Here is a 12,411-nt window from a genome sequence, read left to right as displayed (position 1 = left end):
CCACATGAGTGCATAATAAACACCAATGAAATTGACTACACTTATATGGTAAACCTAAAAAAATGTCAAACTTGTACAGGACTTCTCCATACAGTAAAATTAAGGATCCTTAAATTCTTGGGTTTTCTGGAGACAAATCTGCAACTGTGGGTTTTACTGGTAGACGTCATTCTGTTGGTAAAATCTGTTATTGCATCCAGACTATAAAATTCAATGGTTTCGTTTGTGGAAAACTTTTTTTTACTGTTTGACCTCCAGTACTCCATGTTATGAAGGCAACAATGGGACACAGTCCTAATGTGGTTTAGTAGTGAACTCTGGGAAGTGGGGTCAATACTATAATATAGCTATACACATGGACCTCAAACAAATAGGGGATTTGCAATTACTCTGGAAATCCATCTTATTTAAACATTCCTGTTGCTATCTATATATAGATCAGGTAAGTAAGTATATAAAAAGGCACATTTACAATCCAATCCTTTTTTTTATGCAACAACTTTTTTCTTTGCAGGTTGTACTGGTTGCCCATGTCTACTATATAGACCAGTGTTTCTCAACGCTGGTCCTCAAGGAACACCAACAGGCCAGATTTTAAGTATTACCTTGGGGAGATGCAGACTAGAATACTGCAATCACTGAGCAGCAAATTATATCACCTGTGATGAATTTCAGCTTTCTTGCAAACCTGGCCTGTTATTGTGCCCTGAGGACCGGAGTTGAGAAACACTGATATAGACTATTGAGAGCCTGCAACCTAACTGCCAAAACATGCATATTTTTGAGAGCTTATCTTTAATGCTTGGTTATGAAGTGTTTGTGGTGTCTTCTGGTACATGAGGATTGTCACCCAATTCAGTCATCTATAATAGACACGGGCAGCCTTTGCTACTTTTTTTTTCATGTAAAAAATGTTGTTGCAAAAAAACAAATACTTTAGGCTATTGTTCTTAATGCTAAGGGACAACACTAAGCTACTAAAGCAATTTTGATTACCTCTGGTCAAAGTGAATAGTTATTCTTCAGTAGTGTTTCACTTGACAGAGTGCTCAAACATGCCTTATTCTTAAGGTTGTCCATTGTTGCTTTTACTGTGTATGGTAGAAGAACATGCCTCAGCTCAGTACAGTAACTATTAAAAACAGCAAAATATTTTGATATGTCTTATAACAGTTAAATTGTCCATACCCTGGCCATTTATTGGTCAAGATAGGTGGTTTGAACCACATCTGACTTTCACATTCAACAGATAACTGGTCAGATATTGAACAGTTAATGGAAAATATTAAGTTGTACCAGAACTGCATTAGTCTGCATATGTGGTTCTCACACAACTGTTTTTGTTATCTTAAGGGCATTAAGTGTAGCTGCTAGCCATTGTTTAATTTTGCCATCACTATTGAAGACCACATTAGATGTAGGTGAGACTGCTCAAAACTAATTTGGTGCCTTGGTCCTAATTTAAACCTGTAGGAGCATATATTTACAGGAGAAATATAGCCAAAGATATTTTGCCTGCACTTCTCCTGGGGATCACGGGAGTGCAGTTTATTCTGCCCTCCTGTGACCCATTTTCAGCCAACAGCGCACTAAAGCCCATGGTCGGCTGACATCACTTAACCGGTCAAGGCTTGGGAAAGATCCTAACTTTACAATCAGGATCTCCCTAGATGCCTGGCCCAGCAGCTGGCTAAGGCTCTGAACAAGCCGCTGAGAGCCTTAGCCAGCTGCTCCTACCCCTGCACAGCCCAGCTATCCAGTGAGCTCTGGAGGGGCAGAGCAGGAAGCCAGTGACTGACAGTAATCGGCTCTCTGCTCCGTGAGGAATGAGTGATCAACTGTCTTTGATCGCTCAGTTCTCAGGTCTTAGAAGCAGCAGGGGACAACTGCAGCATCAGACTGATGCTGCATCCATCTAGGTGAGTATAAATGTTTATTTTTTAAAAAAACCCATACTTCTCTTTTAATTAATTCCTATGGGTATCTACATACCTAAATTTTTAAATGGCCTCATACACTGTATGTTTTTGATGTGAGGTCATGACAGATCAATAACCTTGATCATACACCTATGTTATTCAGATCTCAGTGGAAAAAAAAATTATAAACATTGATTGAAAACAGATTCTTAGAGAGCAGACTCCTTTTTTCAACTTGTCAGATTGTGTAATATGATGGCCTAATTAGTAGCCAGCAGGTTCGCTTATGAGCTGATGAGCATGTTCTATTTAATCTAAAGTGATAATAAAAGTGTCAAGCTCTCATCACCTTTCCAGCTGACATCTTCCATTGCCAAACATCTGGCCCAGTGTGCGTCTTAACAGCTTTGCAGCTTGCAGTGGAGCCCACTTCCTAATAACATCTCAGCCGCAGCACTCTTCCTTTCCACTGGCACTGTTGATTAACACATCTTTTTGCAGTACAGCACAATATTCAATTTGTCATGCAGGCAAGCATGGAATACAAACGAGTTTCAACTGAATGGAGAGCTTAATCAAAAGCACAAGTCAGACAGGTTGTGTTTGATGTCAGCTACAGTACTAAATGATAACACAGAACAGGCTGTCACTGTGTTCCTTATTATTTTAAATGCCTCTGATCAGAGTACTTTGTGTTTGATCTTGCACTGGATCAGTAAACATTGATAGACTATGGTTTAAGGGCAAACAAAATAAAATAAAGCAGTTTTACAGGATTTTTAATGACACTGAAGCATTTCATAAATAGTTTGTGGGCTGTTTGTGCAATTAATGCAGGCAAAGAGCTTTTTAGTTGTTTTTTTTTGTATGTTGTACACTAATTACAGAATTTTATAAGCTCCCTTATAAAATGTATATTTCAAGCAAACGTGTGCTTTGCCCATTCAGAGAAGAGCAACATATTTACTTTATTTCCCCCATTCTGGCAGCATTTACATATTCATATGCTGCTCCACCTTTCTGTTCAGCACCTGGAGCCAACAGGAATATCTAGTACTCATGCTGAGAGTGTAACTGCGTGGACTAGCTCTCTTCCCATACATTTTTACAGTTTACTTCAAATAGGAACTATAGGCAAAACCTTTTTTTTTTTTTTTCATTTTGGATAGAGTAAGGGATGGTAATAACACATGTAAGGTTTATTTTTGCCATCTTTGTCCCATTGCGGAGATTTCCCTTCACTTTCTGTCCCATAGTCAAAACAGGTAGTGAGAGGAAATCGCTGCAAATTATGGGAATGTCTTGGGGACCCCCAGGTCATCAGATCTAGGGTTCCCATTGGAACACTTTCTATTATTAAGACTCTCTTCTGGGGGGCAACCCAAAATTTTGGATTTTCTTTTACTTTAACTTTCAATGATAATGGTAGAAAGAGAGGATGATACTCTTTAATAGGGACACAGAGAGCAGTAAAAAAACATACAAGAGTTCTAATCCATCCCCACACTATCCAAAGCTGTATAAAAAAAAATGGCCTTTAGTTGTACTTTACAGCAAAAATAAAATGAAAAAAAAAATAAATAAATGCAATCAGGCAGGCTTTTATTGCAGAAAAGACACACTAGTCTCTTTGCAATACAACAAACTTACCTGCCTGTTTCCAGTCTTTTAGACCGTACACTGAGCTTTTTTTTACATATCTGCTGCCGATAGAACTGTTGTGGTCTGCAGTCTCTGCCTGCAACGTATCAACCATGGTATAAGTAGCAGCCATTTGAGTACAACAAGCATGGGAAAACACAGGGAGGTCTCACAAGAAATTTCAGAGGCTTAGGATATGCCCCATCAAGCAGGAAGAGGCTCATAATAAAATACTGAGGAGGGTCAAGCTAGGGCTCTCTGCAGAATTGTACTGCACTCACTTGGCTGTTTACAGTAACATCCTTTCCAAGGCAGGGGTCTGTTCTGAAAATTTTTGGAGCTGTGTCCAAATCACGCCTTTCCCCATGCAGTGTCATAATGCTACATTGACACCTTTGGAGCTGCCTTCATTCCAACAGATTTATGGTCTTTGCTACACCACATTGATAGGTACCTGGCCATCATTATTTTGTCCAGAAACCCATCCCTGCTGTCCACCAGCATGTGGAGCGTAATGTGTCTGTGTCATTGGACCATGCTGTCAGTGGCAGGACACACATGACAATGGACATGTGGGCTAGTAAGCATGGGCAGGGACACAGCACACAATCTTATGGCACTGTGATAGATGTATGACAGGGCTCACTGATAGAGCTGGCAGTGCCACCATGGGTATTGTCTTATCAATTCAGGCCTTTTACTGCTTGATAAAAAGGTCACAGCCAACACTACCTAAAAAAACCTTTAATGAATTAGATCCAAGCTGAGTTGCACTAATCTGGACCTAATTGTTATGACATTTTTTTCCCCACTGACAGTGCTATGTTTTTTTTTTATTATATACTTACACTGATTGTCCCAGGTCTAAGAAAGGTTTACTTTAACCTTTTTAGGACTGCCTGCCCACATTGTACTACAGACAGACAGCTCCCACAGGCATAGCAATGTACCTGTACGTCGCTGGCCTCTTCTTGGTATAGGGTGCACACACGCCACCCCCTTCCTTACTGTTAGACACAGCGGGATTCATGGCCAAGACCTGCTGATCAGCTGTGTCCAATCACAGCCCCGAGGTCTTTGTTGACAAACAACACAGGGCTCCTGTACAGAAGGAACAATCTCTTTGTTTTTTCTCTCTACAAAGCAGGGAGAAGGAACAAAGAGGTTTTAAGTAAAAAGCAGCACATAATATACACAACAACACTTGTTAGGCACACACCTAATCCCTTGATTACCCTCAGATGTTAACCCCTTCCCAGCCAGTGTCATTAGTACTGATCACTGATTAGTATTATCACTGATCACTGTATTAGTGTCACTGGTGATGTCAGTGTTAGTTAATCAGTTCCTACCCAGTGTCAGTTAGTGCCCCACTATCACAGTGCCACTATAAGTCACTGATAACCACTATTACTAATATAAAAAAAAAAAAAAAATCCAGTATATATATATACCATACTTTGTAGATGCTATAACTTACACACAAACCAATTAATATACATTTGGATTTTGTTTACCAAAGACGTGTAGCAGAAAACGTTTTGGCCTAAATTTATGAATACATGTTTTTTTATTTCTTTTATTATATATGTTTTATAGCATAAAATAAAAAATTGTGTTTTTTATTTCAAAATTTTCATTTATATAATAAAAAAAAAATTAAAACCCAATGGTGATCAAATACCACCAAAAGACAGCTCTATTTGCGTGAAAACAATAATATAGATTTTGTTTGGGTACAGCATTGCATGACCGCCCGATTTACAGTTAAAATTGCTCAAAGCTAAAAACCAAAAATGGCCTGGTTACGGAGGAGGTAAAACCTTCTGGAGCTGAAGTGGTTAAAACATATCAGAATAAAATAAAGACAATCTAGCCTACTCTGAGAACAATTATAAACAAAGAAAGTAAAATCTGTTTTTTTTTTTTTTTGTATATATTTAGAAAAAAACATTTTTTTCTGTTAAAGCTTGGTTCATGAAAAGTAAAAAGTCGAATCTGAAATTCCTAATGACCCTCTCACCAATCTTCTATTCTTTGACATGTGTAACCAGCAGGTTAACATTTTTGAAAAGTAGGCTTTTCTGCTTTAGTCGAAGCAAAAGCTGATTTTGTGATTACGGAATAATCAAATCCAAAGTGAAGTTTGTACAAAGAATTCCTATGGGCCATCAATTACAGCTTTGTAAAAGGAAGTACAAAGTGTCTTTTTTTTTTTTTTAATAAGCATTTCAAAAATACAATTAGCAAACAGAAAAAACATTGAATAACTTTGACCTCTATAGATTTTCCTGGCTTCGTTATTTACTCAGCTAATATTGAATGTGACTGCTTCTACGCAATATTCCCCACACACACGTTCCTGAAAATGGCTATTCAGTAATATCGGGTGCTGTAATGACCACAGCCTGGAAAATCAATCAAAACAATCCAAGTGAAAAAATATAATCAGCACAACAAGGATTCCTCAAATAGGGGTCCAAAGCTTTGTTTTCATGGTCATAAGGGAAACATAAGGCAACGTTTTGGAGTCATGCAGGGCTCCTTCGTCAGGCAAGTATACGGCACGCAACGTTTTGGAGTCATGCAGGGCCCCTTCTTTAGGCAAGTATACGGCACGCAACGTTTTTGAGTCATGCAGGGCCCCTTCGTCAGGCAAGTATATGGCACCGAAAAATTGCCTTATGTTAACCATGTGACCACGAAAATTAGGCTTTGGACCCTTTTTGAGAAATCCTTGGTGTGCTGATGACATTTCTTCCCTTGTTTCTACATATTGGTACACTATTAGCATTTCATATTTCATTTTATATATACATTTAATTTAATATATACATTCTGTGTGTCCATGTTAAAAAGTGTGGGAAGTCTAGGGTAGTTTTTCTTGGTACAGCAGTGACATCATTACAGGCTTAGCGCAAAGACTTAATCGGGATGTATTTTTAATGAAGTCATTAGTATTATGTTTAAGAATTAAGGATATATTTAGGAAAATAATTTATTGTTAGGTAAATATAAAATATTGCATATGAAAATTCTATATATCTCACTGCAGCTGTGACAACATCACCACCTTTTTACTAGGCTGACTTCCTGTTATGTTATGAATTGCCTGCATAGTCTATTCGGATTATACACTTAGCTAACTCAGAGGAGGGACACACCACCTCCCTTTCTTCTAGAACAGCTGGGATCCAACCAGATTAGTCCATTAGATAAAGGCAACTCGCAAACTGCTGGCAGTTTTTAAAGCAATATTAAAAACAAAAAGCAAGCATTTATTATAATGCATCTTACCAACTCTTAAATGTGATGACTACATTAGTTTTCTTTTATAGACTTTATTTCTTCTCTTTTCATCTGGTGATCCAGCCAGTAAGTCCGTTGTTTTTCAAAAAAACAAGCTCTCTTGCAGATGTATCAGTTACAGAGATGAGACAAACCATTTAACAATGTCAGAGGTGCTTATAATGATCAGCTTTTATTTATTTATTTATATAAAACCTTTATCCCAAAAAAAAAAAAAAAGAACCTTTGCTGTAACTGATTTATAAAGTGTAAGCTGGAGTTTGGCTTCAATTTGTTAGTGTATTGCTACATCTAACACTACCTTCCCCTCCCACCAGCAAAAATGCTGCTGTCCAAATGTGCCTCCTGTTCTTCATCTAGAATGGGAGCACCCTAATACAGGAGGTATGTTACTGGCTAGATCACCTGGGGGAAACAGAGGGGGTAAAAAAGCCTACAAAAAAGAAAACTATTGCAGCCACCACAGCTAATGATTGGTAAGCTACAATATATTACATTTATGGTTTAACACAGCTTTAAAGTGGTTCTAAAGGCTGAAGTTTTTTTGCCCCTATGCATTCTATGCATGAAGGTAAAAACTTTTAGTGTTAAGCTTCCCCCGTAGCCAATCACAGCAATCACTGCCAGTGAGGAGGGACTGGAGGGTGGGGCCATTCTGTGTGTCTTATGGAAACACAAAGCTGGGCTTGGGAGCAAGCATTCACAAGTGCCCCCATAGCAAGCAGCTTGCTATAGGGCACTCAGAGGAGACGAGAAGCCTGGAGTAAAAGTTCTCAACTCCTTTAGTAAATCAGCCCATTTGTCTTGGCTCCAAACCTTGCTTGCTTGTAAGCCACCATCACAACCTTTGTCTAATCATAAGCAGGCAACAGATGCATCCAATTTTAAATGTTAATCTGTAATATTTGGATGCATGTTCAAAATTGTGAGCACATATATCATTCTTTTTTTCAATAAATTTTTGTTTAGAGTTTTATTTAATCTTTTAATAATATAATTCTATGAAAATCTTTTTTTTTTTCAAATTTTTCAGTATTTTCTTTAAGCAACTAGACCTACAAAGTTAATGGGAAAGTAATCTGAAAGGTGTCTGAGCATGGTTTTATTTATTTATTTATTTATTTTTAAATTGCACAAATCTGGTGTTTGGAATAAAACATGTCCAGGGACTATTATATAAACTCAAAAATAAAAATGTCACATATTGCAGTTTATCAGTCATTAGACGTGGTGGTTGCAATTACTTTCCTTTTTCACTCTCTGCTGCCTTTATTTTCACCTAGTGATTTTGTCAGTAAAACATTTCCTGTTTAAGGGTGACAACACTCACCCTACTGTATCAGGGCAACAGATGCAGAATGGGACTACAGAAATCTGCCTCCCACTTCTTTTCTATAACATTGAGAGGCTTGGATCTGTAGTCCATAGAGAAACAGTATAATGATAAGAGTCAGCACAGAGCACAGGAAGTCATCAGCTTATAAAATTTCTGGCAAGATCAGGTATTGTTTGTACTTATCAAACAAATAAAAAAATACACTTTGGTATATTTAACCACTTAAGGACCATAAAGGTTTTTTCCCCTTAATGACCAGGTCATTTTTTGGGATACGGCACTGCGTTACTTTAACTGACAATTGACCGGTCGTGGGACACTGTACCCAAATAAAATTGATATCCTTTTTTCCCCACAAATAGAGCTTTCTTTTGGTGGTATTTGATCAGCTGTGCAGTTTTTATTTTTTGCGCTGAAAACAAAAAAGGGCGACAATTCTGAAAAAAAAAACAATATTTTTTACTTTCTGCTATAAAACATTCCCAATAAAAAAAAAGTAAAAATCACATTTTTTCATCAATTTAGGCCAATTTGTATTCTGCTACATATTTTTGGTAAAAAAAAAAAAAATCCCAATAAGTGTATATTGATTGGTTGCGCAAAAGTTATCACGTCTGCAAACTAGGGGAAAGATTTATGTAATTTTTATTTATTTATTTTTTCACTAGTAATGGCAGCGATCAGCGTTTTTTTTGCGGGACTGCGGCATTGCGGCGGACAGATCGGACCCCTAACTGACATTTTTGACATTTTTGGGGGGACCAGTGACATTACTACAGTAATCAGTGCTAACAATATGCACTGTTACTGTACTAATGACACTGGCAGGAAAGGGGTTAACACCAGGGGCAATCAAAGGGGTTGGGGATGAACTTACTGGATAAACACAGAGATTTGTGTTCCTAAATAGGAGGAACACAGGATCCCTGTGTCCATCACTGACAGAACAGCCATTCTGTCTCCATGGGGAGTGAAAGCGGGTGCCCGGTTTACATCACATCCACTGAATCCGCAGATAGGCTCCCCCTCTAGCCAATCAGCGCGTGCGCCCCCACTGACTGCTGCACGAAACGACGTGCAGGTACGCCGTTTTGCGTAACAGAGTCGACCTGCCACAGTATAACTACGGCGCCTAGTCGGCAAGTGGTTAACAGACCAAAGGGGACCAAATAAGAGGCGTTCATTTTAACTTTTAGTTACATATTTTATAATCATTTTGTTAATCTGTGGGATTACAGATAATATCCACTGTTAAGATGTCCACCCATTATGCACAAGCAATCCTATGGATTGTTGCACTGTCCTATAACTGCCACATCATGGTCATACTTTTAGCTTCCTCATCGTTCAGCAAATGAGAAAATATACTATTTGTGATGGGATAGTATAATGATTGAAAAGACAGCACAAGATCCTGGTTCTGATGGAAATCTGCCAAATCTTCTACCACACCAAGCCTAGCATTGTTCACATAACAATTGGATTGGACAGAAAGTATTATTTTGAATTACTGTTTAGAAAAAAAAGTAATTGTAGTAGTTCTCTGTAGTACAGATGTGTTTGCCTTGTTTTTAAAAGAGCCAAAAGGTCTTCTGGGTTATTAAACTTATGTATAAAATAGCTGGCAACATAGACTGGTGAATGCACTAAAATGTCTCCTTATAATAAAGCAGAGCCAAAGTGAATGTCTTTTCTTTTGGAGGAGTGAATCCGTAGCCTCGGTATATTAAAAAAGCAATGCCTTGTGGTCTCCAACTGTCCACTTCTTCTGCACAAACCTAATAGAAGGTGCAACATGTCCAAAATTTGTCTTTCCCACAATATGTACGGAAGCTTTTATAACTGGGATGGTGCTGGAGCCAAAATTAAATATGCGTATATTTGGGCACAGTGACATGGGTGTGAAATGATTAAAATGATATCAAACAAACTACTCTGGATGGCTGGCTGAAAGGGTGAAACAGCCCTTACCAATGTGCACAGCATACAATAAATATATATATATATATATATATATATATATATATATATATAAAGATCTGTTTCAGTGTTTAACACATATTACTCTGTTCTGAGGCATTATTTAAATTATTATTAAAGATTAGATTAAAGATTAAAGATAGCATTTGAAATTCAGGTAGAACATTGCACACATATCAGAATATAATTTATTGACCTACTGTCCAGGTGAAAAAGTTACATTTATTATCTAGGATTGGACAGTGCATTGATAAGTGCTGAGTTCTCACAGAGACTGGGTACATATAGAAGTTACAATAAAATGTATTTTTTGTAAACTTACCTTTATCAATTCTGTTTATTAGGTCCAAAGACGATGGCTCAGGTTCCTACCCTTCTGAAGCTAATTTAGCTCAAAGAAACGAGTCATTCTTCCTACGAGTCCTCCGAGCTGCGTTACCACTTCAACTTCTTCTGCTGCTTTTAATTGGTCTTGCTTGTCTTGTACCAATGTCCGAAGAAGACTACAGTTGTACTCTGTCCAATAATTTTGCAAGATCCTTCCACCCAATGCTCCGTTATACCAACGGACCACCCCCTATATGAAAACTCTGGCAGAACCTTGTCTGGAAGCTATTTGAGCTGTTGTCAGCTTTTATTTGCACTTAATGTGGCAGCTTTATTTCCCTTAATTAACGTATAAAATGACAGCTCTGTTAGAGCCCCTACAGTATTGAGTACAATATGTTGTGCTTCAAAATACAATCACCAATTTCAGCTCAGAAAATACAACCTATTAACCTTAAATCATGTGACCTTCTAAAATAAATTAACTATGCATAGCCAAGATTAATATTTTTTGTTAAAGAGAACTCTAATGAGTCAATTTGATCCCCAAAGTGAGTATTATCAGTATTTGACAAGATGCAATTATGATGCTATTTTAGATGCTTGTAATATAAAATTTTAAAAAGCTTAAACAACCAATATTTTTTTTTACTTTTCTCTGTGGCATTTTTGGTTGATGGGCTTTCTGTGTGGGGATTTTGTGGGGGAAGCATGAACTAACTGTAAACTCGGTATTAAGTATGGCAGATGTACAAATGAGAAGCACTTTTTAAAGCTATGAAACTGGATGTAAGAAATGAAGTCCTGACTCCGACAGAAAACTATCTATGAAATGTCAAGTAAAGAAATAGAAAATATTATTTATGTATGTACAGTTTGCTAAGCAAAGTTTGTTTGTATTGATTTCTTGCAATTATAGATATTGTAAAATAATTTTGTTGTCTGCATTTTTTGGTTAAAATTAACACTTTTTTTTTTTTTTACATGCTTGCTTACAATATACATATTTCTTCTTATAAAGAGTCTCTACTTGGGCAGATCTATCAGTAATGAAAGATTAGTTTATATCAAAACTTTGGACTTCATTATCTTGAAATGCTATAATCCCAAAAATGCCAATAAAATTATAATAGGGGATTTTATAGCACTCAAATTCAAATTACACAGGCATTTATAAATATCCAAAAATCATATTTTATTTGTACTAAATAGACACATACTGTATATGCATTTAAGTAGGTTAAAAACACTAGGCATGTCATAGGTATAGATTGCACACATCTGACCATAAGTGACGTTCAGGCCAACAAACCTAGTTTGGCTGAACCCACAGAAAGCTTTCACATAATAGCAGGCTGCCGGCCCAACCAGCTGTGGTCAAGGAATTCCTTTCCCTGCAGTTACACATAAAAAAGGGAGGGGATGCTGGTGATATCATTGACATTATATGGCTACATGGTCATTTTTGGTCAATGACATTGGCCCGACCCTTAACTCACGACTACTGACCACTTCAGTTGTGTTATACATATTTCATATTGTATTATACATATTGACATATTACAGATATTCAATTTTACAACCAACATTTTATTCCATTTTACAAACAAACAGGCAATGCATTTTGTAGAATGAATCCACTACTTCAGGCCCAAACATGAAAGGATTACGTACTATTCAACAATCTTCATCAAAAGTAATTCAATGGTCTTTTGGCAAACAAGTGTCCACCAATAACAAAATAAGGAGAATGGATAAACACCTTTTGCTTCACAATGTTAGGAAGAGACTCCAGCCACCAAGAGCAATTGAGTGCTAGATTTTTTTTTGCAGTCTATGCCAGTCTATCTGCCCAAACACTGACATGGAGACTCCCTGCTTGGGCAGAGGAACCTGTAA

General features: G+C 37.3%; 1 protein-coding gene across 2 annotated transcripts in view; it reads left to right on the top strand.

Moving 5' to 3' along the window:
• The window catches only part of SYNE1 (spectrin repeat containing nuclear envelope protein 1), a 645,053-nt gene extending 633,608 nt beyond the window's left edge, over positions 1–11,445 (top strand). For both annotated transcript variants that reach the window (XM_082249740.1, XM_082249741.1), the window contains one exon: positions 10,530–11,445. In XM_082249740.1, the coding sequence (XP_082105866.1) occupies positions 10,530–10,770 (241 nt within the window). In that variant the 3' untranslated portion in view covers positions 10,771–11,445. The remainder of the gene's footprint in view (positions 1–10,529) is intronic.
• Positions 11,446–12,411: the final 966 nt, after the last annotated feature.

The sequence above is a fragment of the Pelophylax lessonae genome (assembly GCF_965119305.1).
Source record: "Pelophylax lessonae genome assembly, chromosome: 3".
Taxonomy (NCBI): Eukaryota; Metazoa; Chordata; class Amphibia; order Anura; family Ranidae; genus Pelophylax; species Pelophylax lessonae.
Note: the sequence above shows the minus strand (reverse complement) of the source record. Positions and strands in the feature narration are given on the sequence as shown.